General features: G+C 47.5%; 1 protein-coding gene across 1 annotated transcript in view; it reads right to left on the bottom strand.

Annotated features, from left to right (window-relative positions):
• The window catches only part of DOC2B (double C2 domain beta), a 123,882-nt gene that overhangs the window by 66,913 nt on the left and 38,532 nt on the right, over positions 1 to 18,437 (bottom strand). The window contains exon 3 of the mRNA XM_083480064.1: positions 2,656 to 2,730. Within this exon, the coding sequence (XP_083336190.1) occupies positions 2,656 to 2,730 (75 nt within the window). The remainder of the gene's footprint in view (positions 1 to 2,655; positions 2,731 to 18,437) is intronic.

Here is an 18,437-nt window from a genome sequence, read left to right on the forward strand (position 1 = left end):
GATGCCGCTCTTGTTACAAGGAAGGATAGCTTCCTCTGTCAAGGAGCTTCCTAAAGTCACGGGCGACATGTGGTTCAAGGCTACAGTCGGGACGGATGAAGATCTGCACATATTTTCAAGCACATTTCTCCCTATATAAATAGAAATGTAGCGTGTCATCAGGCTCTGCAGTTCACACGGCCACCAGTAGGTGGCCATGTCAGCTACAGCATGAGGAATGGCAGGCAGTCCCAGGTAAACCTCTTTTAAAACTATCCAAGTGAAGAACCTAAGCACATGAAGAAGAGCTTGTTGGATCAGTCCAATGACTCATCTCGTCCAGCACCCTCTTCTCACAATGGCCAGCTTACTGCCTGTGGGAAACCTGCAATCAGGGTTGAAGAAGAAGATTACTCTTCCCTCCTGTGGTGTCCAGCAACGGGCATTCAGGAGCATTGCTGCCGCCAACTATGCAGGCAGAGCATAGCTGTTGTTGTTGTTGTTTAGTCATTTAGTTGTGTCCGCCTCTTCGTGACCCCCTGGACCAGAGCATGCCAGGCACTCCTGTCTTCCACTGCCTCCCGCAGTTTGGTCAAACTCATGATTGTAGCTTCAAGAACACTGTCCCACCATCTCGTCCTCTGTCGTCCCCTTCTCCTTGCGCCCTCCATCTTCCCCAACATCAGGGTCTTTTCCAGGGAGTCTTCTCTTCTCATGTATTGGAGCCTCAGCTTCAGGATCTGTCCTTCCAGTGAGCACTCAGGGCTGATTTCCTTCAGAATGGAGAGGTTTGATCTTCTTGCAGACCATGGGACTCTCAAGAGTCTCCTCTAGCACCATAATTCAAAAGCATCCATTCTTTGGTGATCAGCCTTCTTTATGGTCCAGCTCTCACTTCCATACATCACTACGTACTGGGAAAACCATAGCTTTAACTATATGGACCTTTGTTGGCAAGGTGATGTCTCTGCTTTTTAAGATGATGTCTAGGTTTGTCAATAGCTACTGGACTCTAGCTCCCATCATCCATGCATGGATGATGGGAATTGGAGTCCTACAACATCTGGAGAGCATCTGGTGGAAGAAAGGCTGGGTTGGGTTGGGATCTTTTAGTCAGGGGTGGGGAACCTCTGGCCTTCCAGGTGTTTCTGGATAGGAACTCTCAGCATCCCTGACCAACGCTGGCTGCTGTGGCTAATGGGAATTAGAGTCCAGCAACATCTGGAGGGAGCTATATTGGCAGCTCCCGGCGTACGCAGACTGTCTCCCCACCCCCACCCCGCTGCCCTGCTTCCCCTTCACTCCACCAGGGTTATTTATAGTTTTCCATTCCTCTCCATGCCTCGACCTTGACAGCGCCCTCCCCCAAACGTAATTCCACAATCATTTATCAATTAGCTTGCAAAGCACTGGGGCTCCCTGGCTTCTTCGCAATGTGACCTGAAAAATCCGCCACGTTTTCTAAGAATTGAGGGAGGTGGGAAGAGATTAGCATCTCAGGCACACAAACACACGCATATACCATCTGCTTGGAAGCCCCTGAAAATCAATACTCGTCTGTTTAGCTTTCGGACCACCGTTCCACAGAGCAGACCCAGAGAAATTGGTGGGCACAACTTAACTTGGGTCTAGTAATCCCGGCGGGCGTGTGGTGTGTGGGTCTACTCAGATTAGAATGCGGTTGGATATACCGGTAATTATTAGTATGAACAACAACCATTTCATTGATGAATCACTTCCTATGAAGCATTTTAAAGCCATTTCAAAATATAGTAAAACTATTGTTTTAATTGGGATGCGGTGGCGCTGTGGGTTAAACCACAGAGCCTAGGACTTGCAGATCAAAAGGTTGGCGGTTCGAATCCCCGTGACGGGGTGAGGACCCGTTGCTCGGTCCCTGCTCCTGCCAACCTAGCAGTTTGAAAGCACGTCAAAGTGCAAGTAGATAAATAGGTACCGCTCTGGCGGGAAGGTAAATGGCATTTCCGTGCGCTGCTCTGGTTCGCCAGAAGCGGCTTAGTCATGCTGGCCACATGACCTGGAAGCTGTACACCGGCTCCCTCGGCCAATAAAGTGAGATGAGCGCCGCAACCCCAGAGTCAGCCACGACTGGACCTAATGGTCAGGGGTCCCTTTACCTTTACCTTTATTGTTTTCGTAGTTATTGGACCCTAGTTAAGACTGCAGGCCAGAGAGAGCCTCACAACTTTCCAGTGGCTTGCGGCGCCTTTCCAGCCACTCATAGAGAGACCTGCTCAATTGGGGGGGGGGCTCCTCACTCCCCCAGTGTGTTCCTCTAAAAACCGACCCCACTCCCAAAACTTCATGTACATTTGGAAAACTAAGAAGGTGTCGAGAGCACCACAAATATACCCATTTTCCAGAAGAAAAGGTGGAGGTCCTTGGAACACCCCCCCCATCCCCAAATTAAGAGGCAAAATGCCTTGTACATTCACAGATAGAACCTCCCCCCCAAAAAAAAACCCCCACACGCACCAGGCAGTCCTTCCCAAAAGCAGGTAAGCCCCCTCAAATTCCCCATCTTATTTTATTTTAATTAAAAATTGAGTGGGCACCGGGGGGGGGGGGTGTTTGTGAGGTGAGAATACTGCAATGCCCACAGAGGCCACATCGGAGATGCCCCCCACCCCAGATAAAAAGGGGGCCGTGTCCTACCTTGCTGGCGCCAGGAAGCAGGTGTAGTTTCACGTATGGGTCCGAGAGTCCGTTGTGATCCATGGGCTTCAGTCCCTTTAAAAAGATACAGAGAGAGAAGGGAGAGAGAACGTCAGGTTATAAAGGGGGAATTCCTGCAAATAAATAAAAAATAATAAACACGCATCCCCTCACTTTGGTTTCTTGCCACTCTGCTGCTCCTAGACAACAATCCCGGAATAACACAACGGGTGGCCAAATTTTGTGCAGCATCTATTAAAATACGACATCCAGTGATTAGCACCCAGGATTAGTATAACACATTGACACTCCTAGGCCAGAAGGGTTTCCTTTCAGACAGATAAATGTCCACCCAGAACTGCTCTTTCATGTATATGTGGTTTTTTTAATATAAATTATTTTATTCTGCCTTGAGCTTTTACATTTTGTAATGGGTGTTTTGTTTTGATACTGGTCATCGACTGCAATAAAACGACTTTACTTGGCATGTACCAAGCCAGGCCATTAGTCTATCCAATGTCTACACTGACTGGCAGTGACTCTTCAGGGTGTAGGTAGGCAAATTAAGGCCCGGGGGCCGGATCCGGCCCAATCGCCTTCTCAATCCGGTCCGCAGACAGTCCGGGAATCAGCGTATTTTTACATGAGTAGAATGTGTCCTTTTATTTAAAATGCATCTCTGGGTTATTTGTGGGGACTGCCTGGTGTTTTTACACGAGTAGAATGTGTGCTTTTATTTTAAATGCATCTCTGGGTTACAGTCATACCTCAGGTTAAATGTGCTTCAGGTTGAGCATTTTCAAGTTACGCTCCGCGGCGACCCGGAAGTAACAGAGTGCATTACTTCCGGGTTTCGGCGCTCGCGCATGCGCAAACACTCAAAATGACATCACGCGCATGCGCGGAGGCGGCAAAACGCGGCCCACGCATGCGCAGATGCGCAGTCGCGTCTTACGTTCTACTCAGGATGCGAACGGTGCTCTGGAACGGATCCCGTTCGCGTCCAGAGGTACCACTGTATTTTGGGGGCATAGGAATTCGTTCATATTTTTGCCCCAAAATATAGTCCGGCCCCCACAAGGTCTGAGGGACAGTGGACCGGCCTCCTGCTGAAAAAGTTTGCTGACCCCTGCTCCAGGGTGTCTGGTGATGGGCAGTCCAAGCCACGCCTTGAGAAATCAAGAGCTTAAACCTGGGACCTTCTGCACGCAAAGCAGATGCTCTACTCGCGAGTCGCTTCCTTCCAAGCCAGGACAAGGTTACCGAGAGCTGCAGAAGGATGAGCAAAGCAGCCACATTTCAAAGAAGCCTGGAAAGGGCATCCTGGGTTCTCCCAGTTGTGGATGGAAACCTGCGATCCATCACTGTTCTCCAAAGCCACGATTCTGGGTAGAATCCAATAAACCACCTAGATAATTAATTACAGCCTTGCTGTTGTTCTGGCAGCTAATTCTAGGTTCCTTCCAACTCACAATTAATTCTCAGCTTAAGTAACTGAGTGGTTTCTCGAGGTACCAAATTACGGGGCTCTGGCATTTTTGATAATTGCTTATGTGCAAACATGCTCCTTTTGTTGCCACACGACTGCAGGATCCTGAGAAGGGGTGGGTGTACCTGATTAAGCAGAGGCAGCGGAATAACAAAAGCCAGGGGTGTTGCGTTGGATTCGAGGGGTGGAAGAAGAATCACAGAATCACAGCATTGCAGAGATGGAAGGGAACCTGGGGGTCATCTAGCCCAACCCCTGCAATGCCAGGAATCTCAACTAAAGCATCCGTGACAGAGGGCTGTCTAACTTCACAGGACCTTCTCAGTGGTGGCGCCCACCCTGTGGAACGCCCTCCTACCAGATGTCAAAGAGAAAAATAACTACCAAACTTTTAGAAGACATCTAAAGGCAGCCCTGTTTAGGGAAGCCTGCTTCTTGGGAGAAAAGCTATGGCAAACCTAGACAGCATCTTAAAAAGCAGAGACATCACCTTGCCCACAAAGGTCTCTATAGTTAAAGCTATGGTTTTCCCAGTAGTGATGTATGGAAGTGAAAGCTGGACCATAAAGAAGGCTGATCGCTGAAGAATTGATGCTTTTGAATTATGGTGCTGGAGGAGACTCTTGAGAGTCCCATGGACTGCAAGAAGATCCAACCTATCCATTCTGAAGGAAATCGGTCCTGAGTGCTCACTGGAAGGACAGATCCTGAAGCTGAGGCTCCAAGACTTTGGCCACCTCGTGAGAAGAGTAAACTCCCTGGAAAAGACCCTGATGTTGGGAAAGATGGAGGGCACAAGGAGAAGGGGACGACAGAGGACGAGAGGATGGTGGGACAGTGTTCTCGAAGCTACCAAACTGCGGGAAGCAGTGGAAGACAGGAGTGCCTGGAGTGCTGTGGTCCAAGGGGTCACCAAGAGTCGGACACAACTAAACGACTAAAGGACTAAACAACAACAGGGCAAGAAGGCATCCCCTCCCATTCTTTTGGCCTTTTGACTCTCTGAAAATGGTTGGCTATGTCAGAAAAAAAAATCTCATTCTCTCTCTCTCTTTTCCTAGGCTTCACTAGCTCAGCAGAGCTTTTTGCTTGATTGCACAACCTGAGAGTCTGCAATGTGGTTGTGTGTGTGTGTGTAGATGCTCATAAAAGCCGCCTCTTTCTCCCTCCCAGAAAACAACCGTGAAATAGACCCTGCGTAGCAATTTGATTTTGCTGCAATTGAATTACCTTCTAAGGAAGCCATAACAGGCCTTTCTGAAATGACGTGGGAGGGGTAAATGGATTGACGGTGTTGTTTCTTTGTGTGTGTGTGTGTGTGTGTGCATGTGTGTCCCCCTGATGTCATTTCTGGCCACCTGGCGGAGCCATTGAGAGGCCCCCCCTACTTTAATTATAGCATGAAAGAGGCGAAGGCTGCACCATCACTATACATTCAGAAACAGAATGTGCCACTTTAAACACCCACTGCTCCAGCTCCCCCCCCCCAATAATCCTGGGAACTGTAGTTTGTCAAGGGCTTCTGAGAGTCATTAGGAGACTTCACTGGGGTAAAGTGTGTGTTAATTGGTGGCCGTGTGGAGCAGTTATTAGAGTGCTGGACTGAGACCTGGGTTCAAATCCTTCACTCAGCCATGAAGCTCACTGGCTGATCTTGGGCCAGTTACTGCCTCTCTCAGCCTAGCCTACCCGAGAGGGTTGTTGTGGAGATAAAATGGGGAGGGGGGGGAACTATGCACACCATCTTGAACTTCTTGGAGGGAAAAAGCAGGCTGTTAATGTAAGAAATTATCTATATCTACATCCATATCTATATAATATAAATAATGAAAGCAGATTATATTAGGGGAAATTGCTTTGCAAAAAAAGAAGAAGACCTATTAGTAGAAATTTGCCCTAAAATGCAAATTCCTAATGAAATTTGTTATGTACTGAGTTGAATAGGATCCAAAATGCCGCAGTCTGATTGGTCCTAGAACAATGCAGCAGTATGATTGGTCTGCAGGAACCACCCAATCCAGCTCTATATGGAAGTGACTCCACAACCTGATTGGCCTAGAGGAGAATTCCGGAATTAGCCAATCACGTGCAGCCCATTGTGTAAATAATGTATATAATACCGATACTTTGGGGAAACTTTCATTCCTCCTCACCACTATGAGCTGAATAAAGAGCATGAAATACACTCTCGACTCTGAGTATATTTCAAAATTCACCCTAAAATTCACCCCTATTCTAGTCCTCACGAAAATGCATTAGCATTTTAGGGCATGTTTCTGCTAATAGGTGCATCTTTTTGCAAGCCATTTCCCCCAAAGTGTAATGGATTTATATGTACCAACTTTCAGAGCAGCCCCATTGAAATGAATGGGCATGAGTAACTTGGCTCCATTCACTCAAATGGGCCTAACTCTGAACAGAATTTGGTTTGACACAAGCCAAGGTATAACATTTATGATATGGAAAGTCACAGGGGGCTTTACGGGGGCATAAGCCGATCGGAAACAAAGCAGTCTGTCCATCCCAAACTTTTGCAGGCTGGGATAGTATTGGAAGTGAGATTGTGTCTAACTGCCCTGATAACATTGTGATCACAAATCATCCCAAATGCACAATGAAAAGGATCCCAGTGGCTTCAGAATGCAGGTGGGATTTCTAAATCAGTTTTAGACAGCCAGAGATTAAAATGATTGGAGGGAAGATCAAACGGAGAATGAAAAGCTGAGCTCATTTTTATTTTTTAAGAATGGGGGAAAAGTTCCCAGGCTCTGTTGAAATATTGAAGGCTTTTAAAATGTCAGCCTCCAGAACAGGCACTACAGCCCCAAGGATTTGCCCTATGCTAGATGATGTGTCTGGATTCTGCACAAATTAACACAGAGAGAAGTCTCTAGCATAGTCCTGTCAATGTCCTTGAAAAAAAACACAGTCAGACAAAACCCCCACACAACTGGCTAGCCCAAAGATGGGGCAAGAGAGAGAGTGGGGGGGGGTGGCCATTTGAAACATCCCCACAATAGACGCAAATTGGCAGCTTATTGGCAGAGCATCTGATTTGCAGAAAGTCCCAGGTTTCATCTTTAACATCTCCCAGGTGGGCTGCGAAAGACCCCTGACTAAAATCTGTTGCCAGCTTAATTTCCAGGAACATTAGGTGACCTCCAGCATCCATGAAAAGCATGCAGTTTTGGCTATGGTAAGGTAAAGGTAAAGGGACCCCTGACCATTAGGTCCAGTTGTGGCCGACTCTGGGGTTGCGGCGCTCATCTCGCTTTATTGGCCGAGGGAGCCGGTGTACAGCTTCTGGGTCATGCGGCCAGCATGACTAAGCCACTTCTGTCGAACCAGAGCAGCGCACGGAACACCGTTTACCTTCCCGCCGGAGCGGTACCTATTTATCTACTTGCACTTTGACGTGCTTTCGAACTGCTAGGTTGGCAGGAGCAGGGACCGAGCAACGGGAGCTCCCCCCGTCGCGGGGATTCGAACCGCCGACCTTCTGATCGGCAAGTCCTAGGCTCTGTAGTTTAACCCACAGCGCCACCCGTGTCCCTTTTGGCTATGGAGCCATACCCAAAAGCCGAGAGAGAGAGAGAGAGAGAGAGAGAGAGAGAGAGAGAGAGACCTTCATCTTTCAAATTCACCCCACCCCTTCCCTTCCATGCAGTCTTTGACTTAACCCTCTCCGCCCCCACCTCTCAACTGAAGCAAAACCAAAGTAATCCACTAACTGATCACAGCACCTGCTGTTAGTACCCTCAAGTATTTAAAAAATGCATCGTGTTTATCTTAAGACACACACACCATCCATAACAAATGCATCACGGTTGTTTGCACATTTAAAACGCAACAGTAAACAAACAAACAATAAGACATTTCTTCATTAAAACAAAATTTTTAAAAAATAGCTAAGAAGCATGGGATAAAAGCAGCTCAGTGGTCTAAGCTTGGTTGGATTAGGCTGTGATTCTATGTCTAGTCAGAAGCAAGCCCCATTGAATTCAATGGAGCTTATTCCCAGGTGGGGGTTAGGACTTCAACTACTCATAGTCACTTACCTGCTTTTTTGCCCTCTGGTTTTTTTGTGGGGGGGGGGTTGGGGGGGAGGAAGGAGAACAATTGTCAAAATTCAGATTGTGTGCACCCTGGGAGCAGAGACCTGCCTCCTTTACTCACTCTTACTCTGCAAAAAGGCAATGCACATTTTGTGACAGACAAACGGACTGTTTTGCAACACACCGTGGCTACAGTGATCATATCTGGGCTGCCTTTGTCCTAAACCAGGCATGGCCAAACTTGGCCCGCCAGATGTTTGAGGACTACAACTCCCATCATCCCTAGCTAACAGGACCAGCGGTCAGGGATGATGGGAATTGTAGTCCCAAAACAACATCTGGAGGGCCGAGATTGGCCATGCCTTTCCTAAACGAATGCATGACAACGCTTCCCACAGTAACACCACAAAGCGAGAGAGGTGGTCCAGAGAAAGGGGAGACCACGCATTTCCAGGGGCTCCTAGACCAGCAGAGAACAGTGGGGCCGTTTCCCCAAGTTTGCACAGATGACCTGAGAAAGCCATTCTTGGTTTCCAATGCCTTGTCTCTTTCTGGTTGGGACGCTCCCGTTATTCTGGTGGGTTAGGCTGAGAGACAGTGAGTTGCCCAAGGTCACCCAGTGAACTTCATGTCTGAGCAGTGATTTGAACCCCGGACTTCCAAGGTCCTAGTCTGACACTCTAACCACTGCACCACACTGGCTTATCATTATTTTCACACGATCATTCCAGAGCAGGATGGTACAATGGTTAGAGTCTCAGACTAGGTGTGGAAAACCAAATCAAATCCCTTGAGGCCCACCGAGTGACCATCAGGCCGGTCTTCCTTTCTCAGCCTAGCCCACCTCACAGGGTCGTTGTGGGGACTTAAAAGAGGGATAGAGATCTAGGTTCACCACCACAAGCTCTGTGGTGGATATGAACTTTGAGGCTGGGTTACTGCAATGTGCTCTTGCTCGGACTGCGCTTGGAAGCTCCAGTTAGTACACAATGCAGAGGCTAGACTGCTGGCAGGGGCAGACAGCAAGACCAAAAAAGGAAGCAAAAACACTGTATCCAACTAAGTTCTACTCAGAGTAGAACACTGAAATGAATTGTTATAGGTTTGGAGGGTCAGTCTGGATGATATCTGTGGGTCTCTTCGAGGCTTGTGATCCTATGTATGTGATGTTTAGAATCAAGTAGAAGAGGCCACTGAACCGGTCAGCCAAGTTCCTTTGTGAGATGATGGCCTTAGCTGGCCAGTTAAGTACCACCATTTACATGTCTAAAGAGGTTGTTCTGTTGCCATGGAGACAAATGGATGGGTGTTTTCCAAACCGCCATTCTCCTAGAATGGAGAATTATAGGCCGTGTTTGTGTGTGTGTGTGTGTGTGTGTGTGTGTGTGTGTGTGTGTGTTGGTGCTGGAAGGTGGGAATGTCTTGCTCTGTGCTGGACCTAAAGCTGAGTTTGGGGCGTTCCTGGAACCCTAATAAGGAAACAAGATCTCTTGTGATGTCAATGCCGCAAGCTCAGGTTGTATGGATGTGTAAATAAAACTGTATATCCTAAAGACACAGCAATCCCCACGGATCTTCATTCCCAGGAAACCGAACTCTGGGAAAGTTCCAGAACCGCAGGAATCTCTCGCAGCTTGGAGACTGGGATGCATGCAGCAATGCAAGCCTAAATCATCCAGGGCCATTCATTTCAATGGGTCTACTCCGAGTAGGAAGAACACTGGCTAGAACCCGGAGTGAGTAAGCTGTGGCAATGGGGTGCATAAGAAACACGAAACCGTGACTCCCGCTAGCAATGAGCTCAGGTGGTGCGTGCCAACAACTCTGGAGCAGCAAACTGGCGAGCCTGCGACCTGCAAATCCCCCCAAAATTGGGAGGTAGGCGGCACCTGGGAGCAATATCCGGACACAGCGACTGGCAGCTATGAAGCGGTAGCCAAAGCGCCTCCCGCACCCACCCCATTCTCTTTGAAGCACCTTGAGCAGCTAGATTTCATGCTGCAGTGTGAGATGGGCCAGCCTAGGTCTCGCAGGGTGCAATAACAAGCCAAGTGGCTAAGCCAGGCCTTACCTTTCGGTACTCAGCCTTCGGTACCTGGTTTCCCCAAGGCCGAGAGACAACGAAATGGAAGTGTGGCAGAATGGAGAAAGGAAGCGGGGAGGAAATAACCACGAGGAAGGGAGGGGGAAACAGAGAAAACAGAAAAGAAACGTGTGAAGAATGAAATGGAGACAGTTCCTCTGAGCAGGGTGGGTGGCAAAGGGTTAAGGATGGGCTCAACATTCTGAACATAAAACACAGACAAATCAGATTCTTGGGGATATTATTAGTATTAGTATTAGTATTATTAATTCCGCCTTTCCCCCAAACTCAAGGCGGTTTACAGAAATTGAAGCAACACAGAAAAAATACAAAAAGCTAACATTGAAAAGTAATGGAACTCTAATAGAATTAAAGCAATTCAAAGAACGAATCTATTAAAATGTAGATAATAAAAACAGTACAGCACTATTAAAATCCATCTAAGTCAGAGAAGGCAAGGTAATGAACCCGAACCTGAGTAGATTTTCATAGCTCAGTCGGTAGAGCGTGAGACTCTTAATCTCCGTGTCGCGGGTTCGAGCCCCGAGTTGGGTGAAATATTCCTGCGTTGGGGGGGTTGGGATAGATGACCTCTTGGGGTCCCTTCAAACTCGACAATTCTGTAATTCTATGGCTTCAATGGGTCTACTCTGAATGGGATTAGCACTGGGAACCAGGAGGCCTCCCCAAAAAACTGGGGGCAATATTAGCAGTTACAAAGGCAGCAAGGTTCTGCCTGGCTTCATTCTAACAGCTCTGAAACAGGTTGAAATTCAACAGATGTGGTTCTCCCCCAAAAAAAACTTTTTGGGAGGGGTGAAGTTTTTTTTAAATTTCATTTTATAAAACATACAACACAGAGAGAACACATAGCAACAGATGAAATTTTAAAAGACTATAACAATTACAGTAGGCCCACAACATGCGTGTATTTAACTTGTGCCTGTTCAGATTTAAGTGTCTGGCAAAATATTTTTATTTATTTATTTAAAAGTGGGGGGGGGGGTTTGGGGTCCAGGAGAAAGGGCTTTGGCAATCTCGGCTGCAGCTCCATCCAATGTGTTTTGACTATACAGTGGCACCTCGGGTTACATACACTTCAGGTTACATACGCTTCAGGTTGCAGACTCTGCTAACCCAGAAATAGTACCTCGGGTTAAGAACTTTGCTTCAGGATGAGAACAGAAATTGGGCTCCGGTGGCACGGCAGCAGCAGGAGGCCCCATTAGCTAAAGTGGTGCTTCAGGTTAAGAACAGTTTCAGGTTAAGAACGGACCTCCAGAACGAATTAAGTTCTTAACCCGAGGTACACTGTAAAATGTATTTGTGTGGGGCACTCTCTCAGTGATTCCTTGACTTGTCTCATACTCTAAAGCAGACTATCAGTACAGTGGTACCTCGGGTTACATACGCTTCAGGTTACAGACTCCGCTAACCCAGAAATATAGTACCTCGGGTTAAGAACTTTGCTTCAGGATGAGAACAGAAATCACTCAACGGCAGCACAGCGGCAGCAGGAGGCCCCATTAGCTCAAGTCGTGCTTCAGATTAAGAACAGTTTCGGGTTAAGAACAGACCTCCGGAACGAATTAAGGACTTAACCCGAGGTACCACTGTACCTGATTTGGGTACAATCTTCGGAATCTAACCCCTGCGCTAAGTTGTGGGCTGACTGTATCTAACAGGCACACTGAATGAGTCCAGTCACACATGGGTGAAAAATAACAAAGTCCAAGTACAGACTATTGACGGTGTCAGATCATCAGGTATCGCTCCAGATTCAGCAGGCTTGTGATTCACCAGGTTGTGCTGAAACTGATGCTTCCATTGTATATGAAATAAAGGGATGGCAAATCATACAAAAAGCGTCTGCTGAAATCTCCAATTACATGTGATTTTCTCCATTGTGACTACGTTCCAGAGTGAGCGCCCAGTGTAAGATTTAGAGCTGTTTTCCATCAAGCTGGAAAGAGCACAAGGCTCTTCATCTCAGTGTCATGGGTTCGAATTCCACACTGGGCAAAATATTCCTGCGGCGCAGGGGGCTGGACTAGATGATATTTGGGGTCCCCTCAAAACCTGCAATTCTATGACTATTCCAGCTGCCAAGATCATATACAAGACCAATTCCTTTGGCAATATATCTACAATGGTTGGTTCCCATTGGCTGTAAGCTGCTTTGGGTTGCGCTGGGCAAAATAAAAGAAATCCCATAAATAATAAGAAAATAAATAAATAAGAATAATCACCCCCAAATCTTGATCGTCTGCTTAAGTAGGGCTGCCATATGTCTGGACATTACCAGGATTCCAATGGCAGAATTGACATGGACAACAACAAATTTTGGGGGTCCTTTACCTTTCTTTTAAAAAAAAAAAAAAAAAAAGCTTAACAGTTTGGGGATCTTCCCAGTGCTTTTTTTCTAGGGGGACGCATACCCCTAAACATTTTGTGAATCTTTGTACTTTTGTCCATTTTACTGCATTTATTTCCTCTGCTTTGAATTATAAAATGGTGATTTTTCTTCAGTCAAAATGGGAGTACCCATAAACATTTTTTTTTTTAAGAAAAGAGCCCTGGGTCTTCCTAAAAAAACCCAAAAATGTTCAACAACTTTTGGGCTGTCTTGGTTTTTACTTTTTGAAATATGGAAACCCTAGTTCAAGATTCGACCAAAGCTTCATGGTGCATCCAGCCAGAAGCTTACAAATACAGTGGTACCTCGGGTTAAGTACTTAATTCGTTCCGGAGGTCCGTTCTTAACCTGAAACTGTTCTTAACCTGAAGCACCACTTTAGCTAATAGGGCCTCCCGCTGGCGCCGCGGCGTGATTTCTGTTCTCATCCTGAAGCAAAGTTCTTAACCCGAGGTACTATTTCTGGGTTAGCGGAGTCTGTAACCTGAAGCGTATGTAACCTGAAGCGTATGTAACTTGAGGTACCACTGTAACAAATTAAGAGTCGCGTTTGGAGGCGAAGGGGGGGTGACCTCGGCTGCCCCTTTTGCCCCCCCCGATGCCCTGGCACAGGCCCCCCCAAGACTGTGGCTGGACCAGCGAGCCCCCCCCTTCCCTCGTTAGCCCCCTTTCCGCGTTCCGCGGGAGATTGCGCCTTTGCCACTTTCCGCTCCGCTGCCCGCCTCCCTCTCCCCCGCGCAGCCCGTTTTTAATAGGTTCATTCGACGCTACACTTTCCTTTATTATTTGACAAATGGGATAACAAATGGAAAAAGCACTCAATGTGGTCTAAATGGAAAAGCAGGGGAGGGCAGGAGGAGCGGGAGGGGGGGGAGAGAGAAGGGGCTCCAAAACCACCAGCGCGCACGACCCAGCCTTATAGAGAGATGCAATTCTCCATGACATTTTTGCTTTCAATTAAAATAGAGGAAAGAAGATATTTGAAGAAGAAAAAAATAAAAATAAAACAGGCTAGGGGGAAAAAACCCCATCACACATCATTCAGGGCCTTTTTCTCCCTACAGCTTTGCAGGCGGGAAAGCTTTTCTTCTTTGTGGGCAACCTTCGTTGGGGGGTCGGGGGGCACACATGCAAGCAGGGGGAGGAGCCAGAGACAAAAGTGGGCGGTGCAACTTACACGGGTTTTACCTCTGCCCTTTGGACTAAATTTTGCCCCTCTCTATCCCCCACGCAGAGACATCACCTTGCCAACAAGGTGGTTATAGTATAGTTAAAGCTATGGTTTTTAAAAAGTACTTTTAAAACCCCTACTTTTTAAAAAGTAGACACATCACCCTGCCAACAAAGGTCCGTATAGTAAAAGCTCTGGTTTTCCCAGTAGTGATGTATGGAAGTGAGAGCTGGACCATAAAGAAGGCTGATCACCGAAGAATTGATGCTTTTGAATTATGGTGCTGGAGGAGACTCTTGAGAGTCCCATGGACTGCAAGAAGATCAAACCTCTCCATCCTTAAGGAAATCAGCCCCGAGTGCTCACTGGAAGGACAGATCCTGAAGCTGGGACTCCAAGACTTTGGCCACCTCATGAGAAGAGAAGACTCCCTGGAAAAGACCCTGATGCTGGGAAAGATGGAGGGCACAAGGAGAAGGGGACGCTAGAGGATGAGATGGTGGGACAGTGTTCTCGAAGCTACCAGCATGAGTTTGACCAAACTGTGGGAGGCAGTGGAAGACAGGAGTGCCTGGCGTGCTCTGGTCCAGGGGGTCACGAAGAGTCGGACACAACTAAACGACTAAACAACAACATCCCCCACGCAGAGAGGCAAGAAGTGTAATCAGAGTTCAAGTATACACTCCCAGCCCTGCAGATACCCTCCAGGAGGATGTAAAGCAGGGCTGGTGAGGGGTGTGGCCTGGTGGGAGTTCTGAGGGCCAGGTAGAGTGACCTGGAGGGCCACATTGAGCCCCCAGGCACTGAGGTTTCCCCCCCACACACACACCTGATGGAGTTTGTGACTGCACACTAAAAGTAGGGGTTTAATATGCAAGAGGCGCATTGTCCCCACAGTAAACAGCCCTCTGCAAGCACTCTAAATGACTGATCAGGACTAGTCCTCATTTCCGGGTTTGTAATGTTGCAGGAATTAGGTTGGGGGGGGGTTGCCCCTCCATCAGATATCATGCACATGCAGCCCATTACCAAAATCAGCAGAATCACTTTTGTGACTTTTGTAATTTGTCTCCACAAAACACTTCATCAGAGTTTCTTCCCATCTATTCAAAGGGCCTTTGCTGCACGATACCAAATGTAAGAATTCACTGATAAATGCATCTATGTACTGGCTCACTGGGAAAACTTCAGAAATTCATATAGACATGTGAGCTCAGCTACTCAGCAGCCCCTCCGCCTGAGTGATAATTCCTGGCATCCTGATACCTGAGTGCCAGACAGGTAGCCATTCCAGAAATAACAAACCCAGATGAAGCCAAAAGGGTGTGGTTAACTTGGCTGGGAAACAGGGAAATGTAAATATCTCTTTTGTGACACTTGATGGGTGTTTGGTGGAGGGCAAGGAGAACCATGGGGCAGGGTCCAGGATGCTCAGATTACTGCCACCAGACCTCGCCTTTCATGATGTAACCATGATGTAACTGTTATGTAGTTTGGGGGGTGTAACATGGGGATTAGCAGCTAATAAAAGTTTGGGGGCTCTTTTGTTTGGGGCTTCCATCTTGTTCCACCTTGTGGCAGGTGGGAGTTCTGTCGCAACAGTCTTCAATAAAGACCAAGCTGACTGGCTGCTGTTTTGCTCTGGTATTCCTGGCTGGCGTCCTTGTTTTTTGTCCAAAGGAGCCCTCCAATTTCTCCATTAACAGTAAGAAGTGGGGGAAATAGCACCCTCCATTCTTCCTCCCCCAATTAAACGCTTCTGCCCAGCACAAACCCACCTATTGTCTCTCCCCTCCTCCTCCCTCGCTGCTGCCAACTTTTTTTAACACCCCTGAACAAAAGCACCTCATGGGGAACGATTTATCCTGTGAGGCTTCCCCCATCTTCAATGATCTGATGGGCGACAGCATGATGTACTAGGCAGTCTAGTCCAGCAAGGCTCTGCTCAATTTTCTCACACTCTTATCATTCTTTTAAAAAAACAAAAAAAACTAAAGCTGTAAAATGTACATTAAAAAAATATAAACCTCAGATTGCCCAGAATTATCCATCAAACACAGATTACCGAGGCAGGAAAGGAGGAGAAAGGGATTCCCCCCCCCCATCATCTACACAAGCTGCTCTTTCCATTTCTTCTTTGATGCATTCACCCTTTTGTCAGAGGGAGGTAAACAACGACCCAACTTCACTGTATACATCAAGGGAAAAGGTTCCCAAGGATCAAAAGGGATATGAGCGATACATCTTTTGATAGTGGGAAGATAAGACGAACTGGTTATTTTCAAGGCTGGGAGGAGCAGGGGAAAGAGAGAGATTAGCTGTGATGGAGAGATGGCTGTACAGGAAATCATATCTGGAGACAGCGAGGGAATATAAAGAGAATGAAGCAGACAGGCCTGAGATTTTCATTTCAACTGAGTCTTAAAACCAGCCAAGTCCCCAAACTGTGCCCAGCTAGATCCATGAGGCGCCCACAAAGAAATAAATGAAGGGATGAAAAGCTTAAGAGTGACCTAAATCGCAGAGGAGGTTGTTTGCTGCCTCCCTGCTTGAGTGCCTGTCCGCTTGGGCCTGGGCCACCTTCCCTTCACAGGAACATAAAAGCAGCCCCTCGGGGTGAGGACGGAGACCCACCTATAGCACGTCATAGGAGACCCACCTATAGCACCTATAGCACTGTTACCCAAAGTGACCAATCAAATGCCTCCGGGAAACCTCTTAAGCAAGGCGTGAGGGCAGCCGCTGCCTCCCACTGTCAATCTCCAGATCCTGGAGGTAGTATACAGCCCTTGCAATTGGTAGCCATGGATAGTTACACCCTACATGAGTTTCCTTAATCCCCTTTAAAGTCAACCTGGTTAGCAGTCCTTACAACACCTTGTGGCAGGGAGTTCCAAAGTTATTAAACTATGTGATGCTGTGTGAAGTAGTTGGGAATGTAAAAAGCTGTCTTATACTGAGTCAGACTGGTGCACCATCAGGCTCAGTATTGTCTACACTGACTGGCAGCAGCCCTCTGGTGTTTCAGGCAAGGGGGCTCTCCTAGCACTATGTCGAAATAAGGACCTCAGAAATAAGTACTTCTAACAGTGGAGACAGAGTGCAGCCATCATGGTTAATAGCCACAGACAGCCTCCACAGACCGGTCCATTCCTCTTTTAAAGCCGTCTTGCTTTGGTGGCCATCACTAAACCTCAGGGATGATGGGAGTTGTAGTCCAACAACATCTGGGGACCCACAGGTTGAGAACCGCTGCTAGCCTGCCCCGATTTCTCCCAACATTCAGCTTTCAGATGGCCCTGAGTTCTAGTCTTATTTAAGGCAGGGCGAAAACAATGATCTCAATTTTCTTCTTCCACACTGTCCATCATCCGACACATCTCCATGGTCCCCTCTCACTTTTCCCTAATTTAAAGTAAAGGTAAAGGGACCCCTGACCATTAGGTCCAGTCGTGGCCGACTCTGGGGTTGCGGCACTCATCTCGCTTTATTGGCCGAGGGAGCTGGCGTTTGTCTGCAGACAGCTTCTGGGTCATGTGGCCAGCATGACTAAGCCGCTGCTGGCGAACCAGAGCAGCGCCCGAAACACCATTTACCTTCCCACTGGAGCGGTACCTATTTATCTACTTTTACTTTGATGTGCTTTCGAACTGCTAGGTTGGCAGGAGCAGGGACTGAACAATGGGAGCTCACCCCGTCGCAGGGATTCGAACCGCCGACCTTCTGATCGGCAAGTCCTAGGCTCTGTGGTTTAACCCACAGCGCCACCCGCGTCCCTTCCCTAATTTAAAACACCCCAAATATTGTGAACTTTCCTGGGGCACAGATGCTCTACCACTGAGCTACAAACAGAAGTTCTTCTTTTCCCCTCTTCTGAATCTCTTACCCTTCAGCCTTTATTGGAGCAATGGCCCCTTGCTTCCCTGTCATGTAGAGTGAGCAAAATCTCCCTAACCCCTTTCCCCACCCACTGGCCCTAATTTTACTCTCCATGATCCTATGCTTCCTTACTCACATTCCCCCGCTCAAACTAAAAAGCAGGTTGACCCTTCCTCACTGGGATGTAGCTCCAAGCTCTTTGATCGTTCTGGTTGTCTGCCCTTCCCAAATTCTCGGAGAGTGTCTCTGGAGGGGTTGCCTGGTTCTGATTCTGCCAGCTAAATTGGGACAGGTTTACTTATGGGGGTGGCAATCAGAGCCCAGCGGAAGCCTGGCTGTGATTATATATCAAACAAATGTCCTGATCGGAAATTGCCAGGGGTCATCCCTTGAGATGCTGCCAGTCAGAACAAGATCATCCAATGACACAAACCCCGCAGTCCCAGTGGCCCAGCAAAGTTTTAAATCAGCGTCGGTCACAAAAAAGTAAAGCAAATCTGTTTGGGTTGCCTTGGTTTTCTCCCACCTCCTTTACCCACCCCATCCTCTTTAAATTATAATAATAATTTATTATTTATACCCCGCCCATCTGGCTGGGTTTCTCCAGCCACTCTAGGCGGCTTCCAATGGAATATTAAAATACAATAACCTATTAAACCTTAAAAGCTTCCCTAAACAGGGCTGCCTTC

The sequence above is a fragment of the Podarcis liolepis genome (assembly GCF_965112155.1).
Source record: "Podarcis liolepis genome assembly, chromosome: 16".
In the NCBI taxonomy this organism is placed as follows: Eukaryota; Metazoa; Chordata; class Lepidosauria; order Squamata; family Lacertidae; genus Podarcis; species Podarcis liolepis.